Consider the following 22,006-nt stretch of genomic DNA (forward strand, 5'->3'; position numbering starts at 1 on the left):
GAAGATGTTTCTAATAAGATGTGCAGCTGTTTTCCCTTTGTCACTGTGGGTAATTAAGGGTAGATTCATGGGTAGAAATCACATCTATATCCATTGAAAATTTTATCCACAACACAATAAATAGTACAAAAATTCAAGGGGTCTGAATTGTACATTTAAAAAGCTCATTGTTAGCTAAACATATCTGGTCAATACAAACATATAATCTACACCTTACATACAAATAAACCTTGTGGGTATATCATTTCTGACTGTAGCCTTTCTTTAGCTCTAGACCCCATTAATTTATTAATCAAAAAGAGTCCCACTGACCAGACATTATTTGGGTGGTGGACCCTACTGCAATGAGCCTAATGTGTTAATAAAATTATTGTTGTGTTTCTTGTACTCAGTGATTTGCTTTCCAAAGGTAAGGGGGATATTTAAGCAATCCTTAGATTTATCACATGAACACATGCTGGACGAAATATTTAACTAACCTAAAATACATTTCTACATCTCATTTGTGTTGTGTAAATAGGTCTTTCTTCCTGTCGCCTACATACAGATATTCCATAATGTTATACAAAAAATTTTTAATCAGAAATAGAGGGTGGCTCGGTTGGTAGCACTGTCGCCTCACAGCAAGAAGGTCCTGGGTTCGATCCCCAGGTTGGGTGGTCCGGGTCCTTTGTGTGTGGAGTTTGCATGTTCTCCCTGTGTCTGTGTGGGTTTGTTCCGGGAGCTACGGTTTCATCCCACAGTCCAAAGACGTGCAAGTGAGGTGAACTGGAGATACAAAATTGTCCATGACTGTGTATGACATTGAACTTGTGAACTGATGAATCTTGTGTAATGAGTAACTACTGTTTGTGTCATGAATGTAACCAACGTGTGTAAAACATGATGTTAAAATCCTAATAAACAAGTAAATATAAATTATCAGAAATAGAAATGTACTCAGCGGCACGGTGGCTAAGTGGGTAACACTGTTGCCTCACAGCAAGAAGGTCCTGGGTTCGATCCCCAGGCGGGGCGGTCCGGGTCCTTTCTGTGCGGAGTTTGCATGTTCTCCCCGTGTCTGTGTGGGTTTTCTCTGGGAGCTCCGATTTCCTCCCACAGTTCAAAAACATGCAGTCAGGTTAATTGAAGACACTGAATTGCTCTGTAGGTAAATGAGTGTGTGTATACAGTATATATGTGTGTGTGTGTGTGTATGTATGTCTGCCCTGAGATGGACTGCCGCCCCGTCCAGGGTGTTACTGTGTGCCTTGCGCCCATTAAAAAGCTGGGATAGGCTCCAGCACCCCCCTACCTCCCTCTCTAATCCCTGCAGCTTTCTGCCTCCTTTGTCTCCCCTGTCATTTCTGGCTCTATGCTTTCCACAAATTGCAAATTGCATACGAAAATCTGCAACTATACTTTCAAATTGTTCTTTTAAAAATTTAAACCAATTTGTACTAATTTAAACATCTTAACATGGTTTGCTATTTAATTATTGCTGTGTCATTTGACCTACAGTTGGCTTTTATATTCCTGAGGTGGTAAATAAATATGCCACTCCTCTTAAAGTGCTGTCACCACTCTAAAAAAAGGTCAGCCGCAGTGTTGCCAACTTAGCGACTTTGTCGCTATATTTAGCGAGTTGTCAGACCCCTCTTTTTTTTCAAAAAAACGACTAGCGACAAATTTAGCGACTTTTTATGGTGTTATTGGAGACTTTTGGAGACTCGGACGTGAAAGCACATATCGTTCTGCAGTTACTGTCCTCAATGAGCAGCGGGTGCTGCCATTGTTCCTACCTATTTATCCTACCTAAAGTACGATTAGTCCTACAGAGCATGCGCACATCTGTTTTTGACTCGTTGAGTGAACGCCTATAATTCTGTGCTACCATTGCCTAATTTATTTCTGCTAGCGGTTAGTAATGTGTGGTGTTAGTTTGAATTCCATTAAAAGTGTAAAGTTTAAGTATATGTAATGCCGTTATTATGTGACTTATTTTGTATTCTATTTCAGAACTATGCAAGGTGCTCAAATTAGCTATACGTGGTTGCATACAGTTTATCTAATGCTATGTGTTAACGTTTTATTTAACCACGTTTATAAATGCTTTCAGTGATTTTAGAGCGTTTTTCATACATCTAGGAAAGCCAATCATTTTTAAATAACAATCTGTGACCTGAACATTACGACAACACAAAATGTATTCAGTTATTTCATTTTTGTGCTTTCTTAGCAGTTTAACTGGTACAGTCAAGGCTGCGTCTAATAAAGTTAATTACTGAGTGAATATGTTGAGCATTTATTACGTTATCTTGTACTTAGCTGTTTGTATATGTAAATCAATTTTTGCTGCTTTTCCCTTGTCAGTTCTGTTCTACATATTATTTGTTCCTTATTCCATGTTTTTGTAGCTATAGATAAGATCTGTGTGATCTATAGTTAGTTTTTTTACTGGGATCTTATCCAACAGGGTATGATAAATCACGGAGGCAAAACCTTAGAAGATATTCCTCATAGTGTTAGCATATTATTTACTACAAAATGTTTTGTATACTGGCCAATATAAAACTAAATTTGAGATATATGTCTGAGATACAGATCAATGGATTTATTGAGATTTGCTACCTATAGTTTATAATAATATATAGACCTCTCGAGATGTGCTACCACTATTTATAATAAGAGATAGACCTATAGAAATGTACTAACACATGCAAATTAGGTATTGACGTCATTTAGCGACTTCTAGCGACTTTTAGGAGAGCCAATAGCTGCTTTCCTTACTGAGGAGTTGGCAACACTCAGCAGCCGTCAGAATCGAAAGCTAAGCGAACACAGACGAGCAGGAACAAAGAAATCTACACATTAGAATGAGTTTATCTAGTTTTCTGTTGTTACTTCCTATTTAAAAGTCGCTGTAAGCATCAACACTTTCACTTTCATTCTATTGTTTGTAGTAGCTTGTTATGTAAATAAAATGGACTTCGGGTGAGTAGATTTGCACTTTATATTTACTGTAAGTTGTAAGTCAGTTTGGTCACTTTTGTTAGTTGAAATTATAACCTTTATTTACTACATCGATAATAATGATTAATTATTGTTGTTATTACTACTGCTGCTACTACTGCTGTAAAACCGAACCAGAACAAACTTGATTTTTATTAATAAATAGTCTTTATGGTAATAGAAGTAAATGGGACTGGTTGGAACATTATGGGAAACTGTTATAAAACATGTAACATACATTTACATGTTATACATAAAGCTTACTACTGTGCTAACTGCTTTGTTTACTGGGCCAAAGGCAGGAAACACTTCAGACTGGTAACCAGTCCATCACAGGGTGATTTTGTAAAACATTATTTAATAAATCAAAGGGAAAAAAGTTACCAAACACCCAAGTAATTTTCTCTTAACTCAATCACTGCTCTCTCTCCACCAACCAGCAATAACTGCAAATAAACACTTTCCTTAATTTGATTTTTTTTTTTCCCATTACTGTGAACCAATTTAAGCGAAATTCCCATTTCAGATCTCACCGCTGTATCTCTATTAGGTTTTTAAAATGCAAACCCTTTCATCACCCATGTTTTTTTTTCTCATTTCCATCTGCATTTCATTTCAAAGCATTTCACTGCCAGTTGTACTGTGTATGACTATGTATGTGACAAATAAACCTTGATTTGATTTGATTTGATCTGCATTTTGTAAACCTGGATGTTGCCACTTGACTGCACATACCGTATATGACTGCAGATTAGTAAAAAATGACATCAGAACATTATATCCTCACAGAAAAGGAATATGACAATAAATAAGAAAATAAAGTATCTTTCATAACAACTCATAACGATTTAAAATAAAAAAGTGCATTATCTCTAAATAATAAAACAAGTTCATAAGTACCTTTTATACATCTAATGTATTCTTTACTTGTGTTGTAATTGCTAAGCATTCTATATATAAATACCTTACATACAATTTAATTCACAATAATTGGTACCCTTGGAAAATAAACAAAGCAGCCTGTAAGCAATTATTAATGTTTATCCTTTTGATATTTTATTTAAAATATAAAGAAAAAGCTTTGACACCGAGAGATACTATGTGAGAACATTATGGAAAATAAATGCAATATTTGATTGGAAGTATTAATAAATATGTTTGATGTTTTGATCTGTATATATTTTGAAGAGAGACTGAAATATTATTAACTGTAACTGCAATTAAGATTGTGACTAAATGTCTAATTTTAGCAGAAATTGTAAACCTTTTAAAACTAATTAAGAAGAATACATATATGAATGAAATGTAGTTCTTTCTTCTATAGGTACCAAGGTGGCAGCAAATAAAAGTGGTAAATATTGATGCTCTAAAGCTTATTGTGGTCCAAAGTGTCCCATTTTTAAATAACTTTCTGGATGAGTTGGATAAAATTATAGTAAGCTGACTACTTCATGGGAAAATCACTGCATAAAATGTCCTCTAAAGCTCTGATTATGGTTTACTGGGATCTTAAATTAGCGCCACGTGTAACCCATATAGGTGTTTATGGGAGCTTTGTGATTTAGGTTGTATTTGCGTATTTTTATCACAGTTGATGATAACTAAAGCTAAGGTGTGAAGATATCACAGGGCAGCTTTGAACCAGTTTCAAGACATTTGTTCTTTTAATTAAAGGCTAGGACTTCCTGAAGTACAATCACCATGTTTTAGATTATCAGCTGGGCTGATTTTGATTTACAAGACAGTTGCTGTAACTTATAATATTTAAAATAAAATATTTGGCTCTGAAAAAGTTGTTGCACATGATATTTTAGGCAGTTATTAAATAAAATGTACCTCATTCTTATGTTTTTAATGAATTTTAAATTGGAATTTTAAGCTGGAATGCAAGCTAATTCTTCTCATTTTGTTCTTAATTAGACTTATGGTACCACCAAAGATCCCAGAGGAGCACCTCAGCGAAATTATAAAAGCCGTGCAGTCTATCGGACCGGAGGAAATCGCTAACCAGTTCATAACTAGTCTGGAAGTGTTCAATCGCTTTAAGGTTGACATTGCTGTGACAGGAGATTCAGGATCAGGGAAATCTACACTTATTAATGCTCTGCGTGGACTGGACAGTGATGCTAAAGGAGCTGCACCAACAGGAGTTGTTGAGACCACCATGGTCCCTGCCATTTATCAGTATCCACATCATCCTAGTTTAAGACTGTATGATCTGCCAGGAATGGGCACACTCAATTTTACCTCAAAATCCTATGTAGAGAAAATGAACTTTGACCTCTATGACTTGTTCATTGTTGTGATTTCTGAGCGATTCAGAGAAAATAACACACTTCTGATTGATGAAATACAAAAACGACAGAAGCATTTTTTTGTTGTTAGGACAAAAGTGGACAATGAACTGCGTTCCCAGAGTAAAAAACAAAACTTTAACAAAAATGATGCCTTGAAACTAATGGAACAAGACTGTTTGAAATATTTAAACGAGAAAAACCTCAAATCTGAAGTATTTTTAGTGTCAGCACATGACCCCCAGAATTACGACATGCCAAAATTTATTGACACCCTTCAGAAAACAGCCCTGGAACTCAAACGAGAAATCTTTATCAGCTTCTTGGACAGTTTGTTTAAGGGAAATCACAGGAAAGCAATGTAAGTATTTTTGTACATTATGTATTCTATTACAAATTATGTAAATACATCATTTATTAATACCAGTCCAGTTTAAAAAATATGTGAGGCTAGTTAACAAACTAAATGTTAATGTTTGTAGGGCATACTCACTAACTCACTTTCTTAACCGCTTATCCAATCAGGGTCGGGGGGTGGGGGGGTGGGTGCTGGAGCCTATCCCAGCTTTTAATGGGCGCGAGGCACACAGTCACACCCTGGATGGGGCACCAGTCCATCGCAGGGCAGACACACATACACACACCCATTCACCTATAGGGCAAATCAGTGTATCCAATTAACCTGACTGCATGTTTTTGGACTGTGGGAGGAAACTGGAGCTTCCGGAGGAAACCCACGCAGACGCGGGGAGAACATGCAAACTCCGCACTGAAAGGACCCAACCCAGGGGATCAAACCCAGGACCTTATTGCTGTGAGGCGACAGTGCTACCCACCGAGCCACCATGCCGCCCTAGGGCATACTTATTTTTTAGTAATGTGTCACTGCTTTAGAATTTGTCATTAAATCTAAATTAATTACCAATATAAACCCAATTCCAAAACAAGTTGCAGAAAAATTTAAATACAAACAGACAGCAATGATTTGCAAATCCTTCTTAACCTGTATGCAACTGAAAATGGGTTAAAAGAGATATTTAATCTTATACAGTTTATGTTTTGTTCAATGTTTTAACTCAATAGTTTTAACGTTCTTTAAAATATAGTGAAGATGGCGCCCAGGTGGTTGCCACCGGTCAGCTGGACGCCATCTAGCCAGCATAATTGGCAGTGCCTGCAGCATACACGTTTCTGATAGGGCAGGATGACCGGACTATGTGGGTGAGGTTTTCAAATGCTGTGTAAGGACCCTGATTGGCAGATAGAGAGGCACCTGTGCAGAGTGCATAGGTGAAAAAGGGTTCTGCTAATGCCAAGTTCACACTACATGACTTTCCAAGTCGTCAGGTCGCTGTACAGTTCACACTACACAACTGGATCTTTTGTAATCGGGAGTCTTAAGTCGGTGTGGCTTTCACACTACACGACTGATCGGCGATAGCGGCTCACACACTACACCATCTATCACCAACTGGAATCGCAGACGAGCTTCTCTGGTCTCCCAAACTACATTTTGTCGCGAAAACAAACGCGAGAAGTGACGAGGGGTTTAATGATACCACGTCCAAAAATGCACGTCAACAAGTAGCGAGTGATTGTTTGTGCGCTGATGTGCAGCGTAAAAGCAAAAAGGAAAAATAAATGAATCTGAGTGGATTTGGCTACATGAGCAGCATGGATTATTCTGTAGTGAGTTGGAGGTTAATAAATATTTTCTGCAATGCAATGTTGCTGTTATGTTTTGTAGAGAACGATAAGGTCAGAAATACTGTAAAACTTGTGTGTGTGCCGATGTATTCTGATATAAACTATATTATACCCCTGTCCCACCTTTTTACATCTCCTCCCCTGCGTTTCCCCTCACACCGTATCTTGCGTTGTTATTGGCTGTTCGACACCATACTCATTGGCAGTTGGGCTTCTCAGATCCAGATATTTGACAAGATAGATAAATTTCTTCAGTCGCTCGGATCGAGTTGTTGAGTAGTTCACACATAGCGATTGAGAGCCGAGTTGCTCCCGAGCCGGCAAATCTAGCGGTGACCAGTCAGCGAGCGAAAATCAGGGCAAAAATCGTGTAGTGTGAACTAGGCATAAGGGCTGCGTGCGGGTCGGAGGAGGTGTGAGCAGCAGTATACCCACCTTGACTGCAATCAGGGATCCCCCAGCAGCGAAAGACAAAATGTACTATTCTAAATTGGGAGAAAATGTAGAAATAAAATGGGAAAAAAAAGTAAAGATGTACAGGGGTTGGACAAAATAACTGAAACACCTGTCATTTTAGTGTGGTAGGTTTCATGGCTAAATTGGACCAGTCTGGTGGCCAATCTTCATTAATTGCATATTGCACCAGTAAGAGCAGAGTGTGAAGGTTCAATTAGCAGGGTAAGAGCACAGTTTTGCTCAAAATATTGCAATGCACACAACATTATGGGTGACATACCAGAGTTCAAAAGAGGACAAATTGTTGGTGCACGTCTTGCTGGCGCATCTGTGACCAAGACAGCAAGTCTTTGTGATGTATCAAGAGCCACGGTATCCAGGGTAATGTCAGCATACCACCAAGAAGGACAAACCACATCCAACAGGATTAACTGTGGACGCAAGAGGAAGCTGTCTGAAAGGGATGTTCGGGTGCTAACCCGGATTGTATCCAAAAAACATAAAACCACGGCTGCCCAAATCACGGCAGAATTAAATGTGCACCTCAACTCTCCTGTTTCCACCAGAACTGTCCGTCGGGAGCTCCACAGGGTCGATATACACGGCCGGGCTGCTATAGCCAAACCTTTGGTCACTCGTGCCAATGCCAAACGTCGGTTTCAATGGTGCAAGGAGCGCAAATCTTGGGCTGTGGACAATGTGAAAAATGTATCGTTCTCTGATGAGTCCACCTTTACTGTTTTCCCCACATCCGGGATAGTTACGGTGTGGAGAAGCCCCAAAGAAGCGTACCACCCAGACTGTTGCATGCCCAGAGTGAAGCATGGGGGTGGATCAGTGATGGTTTGGGCTGCCATATCATGGCATTCCCTTGGCCCAATACTTGTGCTAGATGGGCGCGTCACTGCCAAGGACTACCGAACCATTCTGGAGGACCATGTGCATCCAATGGCGGTGCTGTGTATCAGGATGACAATGGACCAATACACACAGCAAGACTGGTGAAAGATTGGTTTGATGAACATGAAAGTGAAGTTGAACATCTCCCATGGCCTGCACAGTCACCAGATCTAAATATTATTGAGCCACTTTGGGGTGTTTTGGAGAAGCGAGTCAGGAAACGTTTTCCTCCACCAGCATCACGTAGTGACCTGGCCACTATCCTGCAAGAAGAATGGCTTAAAATCCCTCTGACCACTGTGCAGGACTTGTATATGTCATTTCCAAGACGAATTGACGCTGTATTGGCCGCAAAAGGAGGCCCTACACCATACTAATAAATTATTGTGGTCTAAAACCAGGTGTTTCAGTTATTTTGTCCAACCCCTGTAGTTGTATGATTTAATGTTGCTTAGTTTGTAACCAGCTAGATATGAAATTATTAAGATAAACCCTGTTTTTCTGCAAAAAGTCTAACCTGCTAAATTTGTCTATGCTTTTTGTTTGAACCATTTGAAATTATTGGTTTTCTTCCCCTCAACATATAGCAGCCAAATTTAATTTAAACACTGTGACATCAATGAGCCGAGTTATTTTTCATGCTTTGTCTCTTTTTCTCTCACTAACACAAACAGGACCATCAAGAACCATGCTTTTGAGACTGACAAACTCAGAGAAGAAGACCTACAAGAGCTGGAAAAGTTCAGCAGAGGTTCTAACTTTTCAGATAAGACTAAGGCACTCAGCATTGTGCTGGAGACTCTGGATCACTTTCAGCTAGATGTTGCTGTTTTAGGTGAAACGGGCTCAGGTGGAACCACTTTGGTAAATGCCATAACAAGAGAGCAGAATGGTGCCAGAGTTCCAGCAACAAGTCCTCACTACCCACATGTCAGATTCTGGTCTGTATCAGGAGTAGAGTGTATTATGGAAAACTCCTTAATGGAAATGAAAGAAATTATGGATCCGTTTGATTTCTATTTGATTTTAATTACAGATTGGCAGAAAACACACCACATAGAGCTTGCCAGAGCTGTAAGAGAGTTAAGAAAGCACTACCATTTTGTCCAGACTAAGATTGACTGCTATTTGCAGCTGCTAGCAGATTTGGGTTGTCCTGAGACTGAGATTCTAGATGGGCTTCGAGCACAGTGTTCTGAAGAGCTTTGTAAAGCTAGAATTGAGAAATCACAGCTGTTTCTCATAAATAGCTTGGATAGAAAGGCTGTTGATTTTGTCAGTCTGGAAAGTGTATTGTGTAGTGACTTGGATACTATAAAGATCAGCGCTTTTGCTTATTATGTAGCTAAAATTGTGAAACAGATATTGTAGCTGCTAAAGAAAAAACAGTTCTAGTAGTCAGATATTTTTTAAAAGTGGTTAAATGCCTTGGATGGACAATTTTAATTATAGAACTGTAAACCAGAGATGTTCACAAATCACAAAATACGAGTCTGAGTCGAGTCATGAGTCTTTAAGCTAGAGTCCGAGTCAAGTCACAAGTCTTTAGACTAGAGTCTGAGTCAAGTCACGAGTCAATATAATATACACAAAACAAATATTGGAAATGTAGCGTAGAAATAAACAAATAATATGTAAGTTCAGATAAAAAACAACAACAGATTAGCGACTGTATTTTGCCGTTTTACTTTGTGCCTTTACTTTTACTGTCTTAAACTGCCATTTTGTTTTCATTGCAAATTACGGCACAGCGGCCAAAATCCCAAACACAGCAAAAAATCCATAACACTGCTTACCATAGCTTATGTTGTTCCAGATGCTATTAAATTTATAAGCGTGTGTCCCATTAGGAATAGAATCCGCTATTTTGTAAATGTGCTTATAATTAAAAACCTCCAAACTTTTCCCAGTTGTGAAATAAAACACAAACTCGTTAGAAAGCCAATCAAGCGTTTCATTGACAATCATCTGTGTGATTTGTATGTTAAGTTGAAAAAAATCGCTCGTAACCCAAAATGTTCGTATGGTAAACGGTTCGTAACTCAAGGGTCTACTGTACATCCAAAACTTGGCGAGAGTTCTCACACTAACCAAGCGCAATGCTCACATCACACCTGTCCTACACACACTGCACTGGCTACCAGTTATATACAAAATCCTTCTGCTTACATATAAAGCTTTAAATGGACTTGCCCCTTATTTACCTCAGTGAGCTACTCCCCCTGTACTCCAAGATTTCCAAGATTTAAACTGTCCACTGTAGGTGGCAGATCTTTCAGTGCTGCTGCTCCAAAACTCTGGAGTTCTTTGCCGAAATCTCTCCATGGCTATTCTACTCTCTCTTCTTTCAAAACTAATCTAAAAAACTTTCCTCTTTAACTCTTACTACTCTTCCTAGGTTTTTTTTGTGTTTGTGTTTGTAAAGTGGCCTTGGGTCTGAGAAAGGTGCTATATAAATAGAAATTATTATTATTATTAATAATAACTTATTTTTTAATCAAAAATATATAGGCACTTTAACCCACACCATTGTAATCTATTTATTGGTTATTTATTAAGTAATTGTTTAGGGTTGAGTATCATATAATAATTGAAGTTTTAAGTTAGGCTTGTTTCCAAGTAAGCAGGCTCAGTAACTCATATTTTGAGTTTTGCATAATTTTTTAAAAGGTTAAAAGGCATTAAAGTATATTTTAAGTGTGTAATGTTTTGTCAGTCATCACAGTGCGGAAACCCTTTTACCTAGAGCGCTTGGGTTTTTCAGACTGGTAGAAAATACACCACATAGAGTTTGCAAGATTATCTAATCTAATCATCTAACTTTTATATACAACAACTAGACTGCAGCAGCACAATATAAAGAGTAATGCTCACGCAATGTGCATTACTCTTTATATTGCTCTTTCATTCAGTACTTGTTATGATCGCCTGTTCAGTCACTTTAGCCACGTTTCCTCATGTGGTTCGTTCCACAGAAACTGGTTTTACAAGATGCACTTTAAAAGTGTATTCAAAGTGGAAACAAAAAAGGATCTTTATAAGGAGTGTGACCTTTCACTTGTTTTGTTCTTGTTTCTGTTTCCTTACAACAACTGAATACTAATATTTTATGTATTTTTTCTCTATTGTTTTCTCTGAACAGGTCCACAGAATATACAACGATGGCATATTAGGGCCACTTTAAAGAAAAATACTTTTTTAAGTTTTGATTTAAAAAAAAAAATTGAATTATTTCGAGATTAAAGTCGTATAAATTTCGATTTTGAAAATAGAGTCAAAATAATTTGGAGATTAAAGTCGAAATGATTTTGAGATTAAAGTGGAAATATTATGGCCATAGCAACCTCCTTGTGTTAAATGAGGGATGTTCATGATTTGGTAAAGTTATACTTTCGTATCGGTTTCACAAATAAAGGAATCCCTAATCTCCTGCACATCAGCACCAGTTTGTTATCAGGACGATGAAACTGTAATGGACGATGTAATAAACTGTGTTTATTTAGAAGAACTTGTGCCACCGGTGTGCTCGGCATCTGCGTCGTCGCCAGTACTTCAACCGAGCTTTATGGACTCGTACTATAAACTAAAGCCGTATGGCATCGCTATAAATGCTGGATAACTACAGTAACCCGCATTGGAGGCTGACCTCAGCGATTGCGTTCCGATCCAGGTACTGAGACCCGTGCTTCTCTGAACTGACAAGTGGCCCCAATACGCTGTCGTAATATACTGTACAGATAGTATGCTTTGTGTAAATAGTCAGGGTTTCTATTTAGCCAGAACGACGAATAAATCAATATTAACTTATTTTGTCTTCATAAAAGCTAATGTATTTGTAACGCACGGCTTGAACCGTAGTGGAATAATTTCACTCTGATCGTAATTATTACCACCAGCTCTACATGTACACAGATCACAAATAAACCTTGAGATTTGTGAATACTTTATATAGTTCCTATGGACCAATATCAGTACTTCACTAGGTTCTAGGAGGAGGGCTTGGACAGAATTACAACAGACAGAAAGTTGATAGTTTTATAAATGAAATTCTTTCATTTATTTACAGAAAATACTAAATAGAAAATAATTTTTCCACACTCTGGGTTTTAGCTCTTCACAACAGTATCAAAACAATAAAGTGACTCTTATAATAAAGTACAATAAAACAAAATTCACATAGAGCTCAATTTCAGTAGCAATTTAAAGGAATTTCCCACTACAGTAATACACTTAACCCAGGAACTTAAAAGAAATAGTTAAATAAAGTGTAGTGTAGGGAATGTGTATCTAAAATACTAAGATATAATAGGGTGTATGTTGATATGTGTATACAAAAAAAACAAAAAGAAACAAATATTTCCAGTCACTGCGATATAACCCAGTTCAAATTAACCCAATTTCCTGAAATAATTGTCTTTCAGGATCACAATAGCAAATATTTACATACAGTCTCGGCTTAAACTTAACACAATCCACAACCATTAACCAATAACGTTCAGTTTTTTTTATAACCCCCTTTTAGTCCAAAAGGAGAAAATGTAAAATTTCAGTAACAAAGATCTGGTTTCTTTCCGTGTATCACGTCTCTCTGTACCCCTTTTTTCGGTGTGTGTTTCAAAGAAAGTGTGTTTATGCTTCACTACCCGGGTAGACTTAAAGTGTGTGTGTGTGTGTGTGTGTGTGTTTCGCTCCCTTATCTGCGCGTCTCTCTTTCTCTCCTTCTCTCTGCTGCGCTGCTCGGTGCTCAGGTGCTGCTGACGTCACTAGCACAGCCTGCTGGGAATCGTAGTTTCAGTCTGGCTCGCCATCTTGGATCTCGGGAATCTGATAACTTTTCTGTCCTTAAAAAACAACCTGCATAGTGCAGCACTTCACTTAATAATGATGTACTCTCAAACATATAAAGCTCAACATAACACTGAACCAAAATATTACAACATTTAAGGCTCAAATGTATATATTAGCCAAACGCTAATCCGAGCTAACACTAGGCTGCTCAAAGACCCGCTATCGTAAACATAACATAACATATAGCCCATTATACTCCGGTTGTTTTATTAGTATCAATCTTTCACTCACTTATAAGCACTTCCAACACCTTAATATATTAATATTTACACATAAATCCTTCTGAATTCACTTTAACTGAACTCACCGGAGTTTTTTTCCTTCACAGTATAACAGCATCTAATGTCAGTTTGTTCAGCTCAGGGCAAAACTCAGAAAAATACTGCAGCAGGGAACTTTTAACACAACTACAGTGTTCTAATAAACCTAATATTCTGTATAGAGGCTGTGACTAAACACAAGCTCCTCTGCACACTGACACACACTCACTCAGAGAGAGAATAAAGGAGGGAAAAGAATGCGCATGCTCTGTAGGGGTGACTCAAGTATAGGGTATGTTCTTAACGGGGGTTACATCCTCCCCGCCTTGAACTCACATGCGTCCCTGCATGTTTCTTTCATTTTCACTACCAGGTATGAACTGGCTTAAGTTAAGGTTGGTTGAGTTCAACGCTTCAGTAAAAGCCCTATCAAGTCCACTAAACAAGGACTGCATCACTAGAATTAGAGGATTCCCCATTGATTGGTAGGTGAACCTTTCTGGAGCTGATCTCTGTCTTATTGATCTCCTCAACTCTGTCTCTTCAACAGGGTTCGAATGATCCTTAACAGTTTCAACTTCATCAAGTTGAACTGCCGAACATTCAAGTGTCGGTAGAAGATTCTCCTCGATATCATTTGTAGCTGCCAAAGAATCAGGCTGAATCACTTTTGAAGTATCATCAGACAATGAAAGTACAGGTTGTACAAACTCGGATGAGGCATGCTCTTCACACACATTATCTAGGTTGTTTTCTTGAATTGGATCTACATGGGACTCTGTATCAGGAAGAGTTAGCCCAGGGACCTCACCTGTGTGTGAAACTTCATCTGACACATCACCGGTTTCTAAATTTCTTGGAAAGAACGCTTCTGCATCTGGGTTAAGACCTGTGTCCCTCACGGGGTTCCTCTGGGCTCTTTCATCTGCTCTGATTGGATATGTTTTTGTTAGAATTTCCAGATCACTGTCTTTGTAAACAATTCCTGGACCAGAAAAGTCTTCTCCATCTGTATCATCATCATCTGGACACTCAGGCATTTCGGCTTCGGCCAAACTTTCATGAGCATTTGGTATTTCAACCCCAGCTACACCAGTGTTCTCACTGACCTCAGAGGGTGCTGTCAAGAACCCACAAGGCAACAGCAAATCCCTGTGTAGTGTTCTCTCTGGTCCCCCAGAGGTTTTTGGGGTGACAACATATACAGGAGAATCACCTATCTGTTTCTCAACCTCATAAATCTCCTGACTCCATCTGTCACTTAATTTATGCTTCCCTCGTAGTCCTACGTTTCGGACAAGGACTTTATCTCCAGGCTCAAGGACAGACTCCCGAACCCTTTTGTTATAGCGGACTTGATTCCTGGAAGCATTCACTTCACTGTGCTCAACTGCAAGCTTGTAGCTTTCCTTCAGGCTTTCCCTCAGCCTCTTGACATACTCTGAATGAGTTTGAGCGTTCTGTTTTCTGGGAAGTCCAAAAGCCAAATCTATTGGTAGATTAGGCTGCCTACCAAACATAAGTTGGTATGGTGAAAAGCCAGTTGTATCGTTCTTTGTGCAATTATAAGCATGAACTAGTGGTTGCACAAAATCTCGCCATCTTCCTTTTTCCTCTTCCTGGAGCGTTCCCAGCATGCTAAGAAGAGTTCGATTCATCCGCTCTACAGGATTACCTCTAGGGTGATAAGGTGTGGTTCGGGTCTTCTTAACCCCAAGGAGCTGACACAGCTCCTTAATCAAGGCAGACTCGAAATCACGACCCTGATCACTATGTAATCGTTCAGGAAGTCCATAGTGAACAAAGAAACTGTTCCATAAGGTCTTTGCCACAGTTTTCGCTTTCTGGTCTGCAGTGGGAACAGCAACTGCGTACTTTGTAAAATGATCAGAAATGACGAGGATGTCTTTTGTCCCTCTACGGTCTGGCTCCAATGAGAGGTAGTCAATACAAACTAACTCCATAGGCCTACTAGTTCTGATGCTAACCAATGGAGCGCTTTTTTCTGCATTAGTTTTCCGCCTAAGGCACCGCTCACATGTCCTAACTTTCTTCTCCACATCTGCTTGCATGTGTGGCCAGTAAAACCTAGTACGGACGAGATCAAGCGTCCTTTCTACTCCCATGTGTCCCATTGAATTATGAAGGTTATCAAGAGCCGTCTCGCGATATGTTTTTGGCAGGACCAGCTGGAAAGATGGCTCCCCCCTTACCATTCGACGTCTGTAAAGCACATTGTTGTCTAGAACAAGCTGGTCTCGAACCCTCAGCAATAACTGCACTTCTCTGTCTTCACGCTGTTTTGCCCTATAAGACACCCTTTTTCCAGAAGTTACAAAGGAAAGAACACGATTGATGGCTGCATCATTCCTCTGTTCTGAAACCCAATCTTGCAATGACATTGATGGCAAAGTGCTGGACCCAGGTATTTGCTCTACACATGTATACTCAGTAGGAATAGCATCTACACTAATGGCAAGACACTCAATGATGGTTGGGGAGTCATCACCATGATCGGCAGGGGTGCATAGATGTCTCTGGCAGACAGCTTGGATAGCTTCTGGTGGAAAATGGGTGTCACCCTCCCTCTCCATGATCCGAGAGAGGAACTGCTTAACTCTGTCATCTTCAGCTTGCAAACTGGAGTCAGACTCCAGCTGATCATGAGGGCGACGAGAAAGTCCATCAGCATCCTGATTTCTTTTCCCAGCTCGGTACCGTATACTGAAATTAAAAGTCGACAACGCAGCTAACCATCTATGTCCCGCAGCGTCCAGTTTAGCGGATGTCAGGACATACGTCAAAGGATTATTGTCAGTCATAATGGTGAACTCTGCTCCATAAAGATAATCAAAAAATTTGTCAGTGACTGCCCATTTTACAGCTAGAAATTCCAATTTGTGAGTGGGATACCTTTTCTCAGAATGGGAGAGGCCTCTGCTAGCATAGGCAATAACTCTAAGCTGACCATCTTGCTGCTGATAAAGCGCTGCACCTAACCCTTGTACACTAGCATCTGTATGTAAAACATAATGTAGGTATGGATTGGCAAAACCCAAAATAGGAGCAGTTGTCAATTTCTCAATTAGAGTGTTAAAAGCTTCATCGCATTTTACAGTCCACTTTTCACCGAATGTATCCCCCAAATTTTGGGCAACATTTATGTGGGGCTTGCTTCTTTTTCCTCGCTTTGGTGGAACATAGCCAACGGTCAAATCATTTAGTGGCCTTGCAATCTTTGAATAATCTTTAACAAAGCGTCTGTAATATCCTGTAAATCCAAGAAAAGATTTGAGCTCACGGATGTTTCTTGGTTTAGGCCAGGTCGTCAAGGCGGATATCTTTTCAGGGTCTGTCTCAACCCCATTCTCTGAGACAATGTGACCAAGGTAACGAACAGACTTTCTGAAAAAATGGCATTTTTCCGGAGAAAGTTTTAGCCCAAAATCCTTCAATTTCATTAAAACACGCATTAGGCGGCTCTCGTGTTCTTCCAGAGTATCAGAGAAAACGATGAGGTCATCAAGAAAAACCAAGACCTCTTTCAGGTTCATACTTCCCATGCACTTTTCCATGACACGTTGGAAGGTGCTTGGTGCATTCGTGACACCTTGGGGCATCCGATTAAATTCCCAGAATCCCATTGGAGTAACAAAAGCCGTCTTATGCTTGTCTTCCTCATCCATCTCCACTTGATAATACCCTGACTTTAAGTCCATAACTGAAAACCATTTGGAACCATGTAATACTGAGAAAGTTTCTTCGATATTTGGTAAAGCGTAGGCATCTTTAATAGTTTGGCTGTTTAACTTCCTGTAATCAATGCAAAGTCGAATAGCGCCACTTTTCTTTTTGACTACAACCACAGGTGATGCGAAAGGGCTTTCTGATTCTCTGATTACACTTGCGTCTTGTAGCTCTTTTAAGTGGAGTCGAACAGCTTCATAGTCTGATGGGTGGATGGGCCTAGCTCTCTGCTTAAATGGTGTGGGGTCAGACAACCGGATATGATGTTTGACTGCTGTTGTGTGGCCATAATCTAGGTCACTACAGGCAAACACGTCAAGAATAGAGTTGAGTTTGGTGGTTATTCTGTCTTTCCATTCAGCACTTAGTGGAGACTCATCCAAATTAAATGAAATCATGTTTTGATCATTCACAGGAGCTAACATACTACAAGAAGCTGAAAATCTGGAATGCTCACATAACTTGGACTCTGAAACTCTTGGGGACTGGGGAAAAGAAATGTACGCTTTTGGCACAAATAGTTCAGCCACAAGACGTTTTGAAGGGATGGTGATGGTATGGTCAGTTTCATTTTTAATAAGAACAGGAACTTTGAAGGAGTTCGTAGAGGGACTCGTCATAATGTAGCCACAAAAAACAAGACCACTGGGCAAACATGGTAGAACTGGTGGCTCAACAAGGAGCGGGGCTCCAGGTGTGTGCAAGACATCTCTTGCATAGCCTGACAAAGCGACCTTTTGGCCTGCGGGGATGACGACATTGCTTTTGCTCTGCAACCTTACTTTGCCTACCCTACCATCTTCTTGATCTGTTTTGTGGCGGCGACACAAGTCCCTTAAAAGAGCAGAATAGGAATGTGTCCCTTGACAATCATTTGACATAGTGTCACCATAATGGAGAGATGTACTGTATAACATATCCAGGGTGTTAGTGCCTATTAGCACAGGAACACTGATGTTAGACCTACAATCTGGAACAACCAAAGCCAGCGTGTTTACTTCAGCTGGTTGCCCAGTAATACTACTATCGAAAGAGACGTTAATGGCAACATAGCCAAGATAAGGAACAACATGACCTCCAGCACCTTCTACTTCAAGGAGATCATTTAAAGGAAATATAGGATGTGAAGGTAAGTACTGTTCATGAAAGGACTTTGACAGGGTGGTTACTTGGGAACCAGAATCCAAAATAGACTGCCATTGTCTACCTTCAATAACAACAGTGGCCATACACCTAGGGCCTACTAGTCCATACATCAGATCGTTACGTGGTTGGGTTTCAAGTAAGCTCTCACACCTGGTTTGGTTGGGACTAAGATCAAAATTGTGGGCCCCAGTTTGTCCCTCTACTGTGGCCCTGACCTGTTTAACGGCTGGCCGTGTCTGATTTTCCACTCATCCTGCTTGACTTTTAACTCTTTATACTTTTGGTCAACAAGCGATTTGTTTATAGTTTCAACACATTGTCGTGCAAGGTGGCCATCTTGCCCACATCTAAAACAAAACCAAGCCTTTGGCTGGGGCTTAGGCATAGCCTGATGGGCCTGTACAGCAGCCCTGAGGGTGGTAGATTCCTGGTGGGGGGAAAAGTTAGCCTGAACCCCAGATAAATGCTCTTGGTCTATGTATTCCGAAGAATCTTGTTTCTTCTCTTTGTTGGACTTTTGTACGCTAAGTTGTAACTTTACTTCAGCAAGCTCTTTCCTTAGCTGTTCTGTTTCACTCATGTACTTTTGCATTGTTTCAGTATATGGATCCAGTGGTGAGGGCATGTGAAATACAGAGTGAACGTTCAAAGATGGTTTTTGCTTGGAACTGCTGAAATGTCTCTGCATTCTTTCTAGTTTTGAAGCTCTTCTGTCCTCTTCAGTTCGAAGCAGAAGAAGGAACTCTGAAAAATCTGGGGGATTACTTATTCTTGCCTCCAACTGTAAACTCAGTATCAGGGTGTGATCCCAACAACCACGGGTAAATTGCTTTAGCAAGTGGCGATTTGCATCAGATTGTTTTACACCCCCTCGTTTAACTGCAGAACCAATAAGAACATGTAGTCTATGGAGATAATCAGAGGCTTTTTCTCCAGAGTTCTGGTGAGTGTTCAAAAACTTTGCGAAAATTTCTTCTCCATCCTCAACAAATCCATAAGCAGATTCAAGTAGAGTGACATACTCTTCAGGATGAGCAGATGGACCAAGTTGCTTTACAACTGTTGCTGCTGGTGGGAGAAGACTCTCTAATATCTTTCTCCTCTGAACATCAATAGGAAGGCGGTCCTGAAACATAAGCTCTACATGAAGGCACCATGTTTCAAAGTCTACTTCCCCAGGTGGTTTTGGTGTTTTCCCTGAGAAAGCTCGTAACCATTTAGATCCATAGTTCGGTGCTGGCCCAGATTCATTTTTAATAATGTGTTCTACCACTACCCTTTGTACCTCTGGAGAATTTATCATATCATTCAAGGTCTCAGGGTTCATGGGGCATGGCCCTCTTGCACTTTGGGAGGACTTTCGGGGAGTAGAAACGGTACTGCCAAGTGTCTCATGGCGTGGTGAGATTTCACTTGTAGTGGAGGAATCAGAAGAACTGTCAGAATTGTCAGAATCAACACTCTTACACTCATGTTCCAGTATCTTTTGCCTACCTCGAACCACAGACTGGAGCTCTGGCAAATTTTTTATGCCATCAAGAACCCATTGTGCGTCTGCTGCTCTCGGAAGGTCATAGGGAAAATCAGGTTCAAGTCTCAGAATGGGAGCTTCAGAATCAAACTCGATAATGGCTATAGTATCACCTGTCTGCTTTGTCTGGAGCTTGACAACTTTTGTCACAGTACCAAATTGTTCTAAGGCAATTACCATTTCATCATGAGTTTCACTACCCGAAATGCCAGACACATAAAGTGATCTGCTCACATTCACAGCATATACCTCCCCAATATCCATTATGGAAAGTGCAAAACCACAAGATTTAAAGAACAGAGAAAAGTACTAAAATTGGGGGAAAACGTTAACTTGTGAAAAACAGTCTGGTTGCAAATTGTCAGAAGCCCTCCTGGCTGGCTCGCCACAAAAAGATGTAACGCACGGCTTGAACCGTAGTGGAATAATTTCACTCTGATCGTAATTATTACCACCAGCTCTACATGTACACAGATCACAAATAAACCTTGAGATTTGTGAATACTTTATATAGTTCCTATGGACCAATATCAGTACTTCACTAGGTTCTAGGAGGAGGGCTTGGACAGAATTACAACAGACAGAAAGTTGATAGTTTTATAAATGAAATTCTTTCATTTATTTACAGAAAATACTAAATAGAAAATAATTTTTCCACACTCTGGGTTTTAGCTCTTCACAACAGTATCAAAACAATAAAGTGACTCTTATAATAAAGTACAATAAAACAAAATTCACATAGAGCTCAATTTCAGTAGCAATTTAAAGGAATTTCCCACTACAGTAATACACTTAACCCAGGAACTTAAAAGAAATAGTTAAATAAAGTGTAGTGTAGGGAATGTGTATCTAAAATACTAAGATATAATAGGGTGTATGTTGATATGTGTATACAAAAAAAACAAAAAGAAACAAATATTTCCAGTCACTGCGATATAACCCAGTTCAAATTAACCCAATTTCCTGAAATAATTGTCTTTCAGGATCACAATAGCAAATATTTACATACAGTCTCGGCTTAAACTTAACACAATCCACAACCATTAACCAATAACGTTCAGTTTTTTTTATAACCCCCTTTTAGTCCAAAAGGAGAAAATGTAAAATTTCAGTAACAAAGATCTGGTTTCTTTCCGTGTATCACGTCTCTCTGTACCCCTTTTTTCGGTGTGTGTTTCAAAGAAAGTGTGTTTATGCTTCACTACCCGGGTAGACTTAAAGTGTGTGTGTGTGTGTGTGTGTGTGTTTCGCTCCCTTATCTGCGCGTCTCTCTTTCTCTCCTTCTCTCTGCTGCGCTGCTCGGTGCTCAGGTGCTGCTGACGTCACTAGCACAGCCTGCTGGGAATCGTAGTTTCAGTCTGGCTCGCCATCTTGGATCTCGGGAATCTGATAACTTTTCTGTCCTTAAAAAACAACCTGCATAGTGCAGCACTTCACTTAATAATGATGTACTCTCAAACATATAAAGCTCAACATAACACTGAACCAAAATATTACAACATTTAAGGCTCAAATGTATATATTAGCCAAACGCTAATCCGAGCTAACACTAGGCTGCTCAAAGACCCGCTATCGTAAACATAACATAACATATAGCCCATTATACTCCGGTTGTTTTATTAGTATCAATCTTTCACTCACTTATAAGCACTTCCAACACCTTAATATATTAATATTTACACATAAATCCTTCTGAATTCACTTTAACTGAACTCACCGGAGTTTTTTTCCTTCACAGTATAACAGCATCTAATGTCAGTTTGTTCAGCTCAGGGCAAAACTCAGAAAAATACTGCAGCAGGGAACTTTTAACACAACTACAGTGTTCTAATAAACCTAATATTCTGTATAGAGGCTGTGACTAAACACAAGCTCCTCTGCACACTGACACACACTCACTCAGAGAGAGAATAAAGGAGGGAAAAGAATGCGCATGCTCTGTAGGGGTGACTCAAGTATAGGGTATGTTCTTAACGGGGGTTACATATTCAACTAACTTAATGATACAATAAATGTTTATATGTATGATCATATTGATGTGTTAATTATTCATGTGTTAATAAAATTAAAAAAAAAAAATAATACCTCATATTTTAGATGTTTTATAGCAGTGCATTAAAGATAAC

General features: G+C 39.5%; 1 protein-coding gene and 1 long non-coding RNA gene across 3 annotated transcripts; one reads left to right on the forward strand and one right to left on the reverse strand.

Annotated features, from left to right (window-relative positions):
* The first annotated feature begins 2,858 nt into the window (after positions 1 to 2,858).
* Positions 2,859 to 10,739, forward strand: irgq1 (immunity-related GTPase family, q1). Of its 2 annotated transcripts, XM_062992197.1 has the most exons (4): positions 2,859 to 2,973; positions 4,912 to 5,646; positions 9,023 to 9,289; positions 9,385 to 9,460. In XM_062992197.1, coding segments are annotated over exons 1-4 (1,014 nt in total). In that variant the 5' UTR covers positions 2,859 to 2,962; the 3' UTR covers positions 9,386 to 9,460. The 2 variants fall into 2 exon arrangements, with proteins under 2 accessions (XP_062848267.1, XP_062848265.1); XM_062992195.1 differs by having other exon boundaries at positions 9,023 to 10,739.
* Positions 10,740 to 20,468: 9,729 nt separating this feature from the next.
* On the reverse strand, positions 20,469 to 21,860 carry LOC134310573 (uncharacterized). Its single transcript, XR_010011320.1, has 2 exons — positions 21,598 to 21,860; positions 20,469 to 21,296 (listed from the first exon to the last, which is right to left on the reverse strand). It is a non-coding gene; the product is annotated as an uncharacterized LOC134310573 (long non-coding RNA).
* Positions 21,861 to 22,006: the final 146 nt, after the last annotated feature.

The sequence above is a fragment of the Trichomycterus rosablanca genome, chromosome 3 (genome assembly GCF_030014385.1).
Source record: "Trichomycterus rosablanca isolate fTriRos1 chromosome 3, fTriRos1.hap1, whole genome shotgun sequence".
Classification (NCBI taxonomy): Eukaryota; Metazoa; Chordata; class Actinopteri; order Siluriformes; family Trichomycteridae; genus Trichomycterus; species Trichomycterus rosablanca.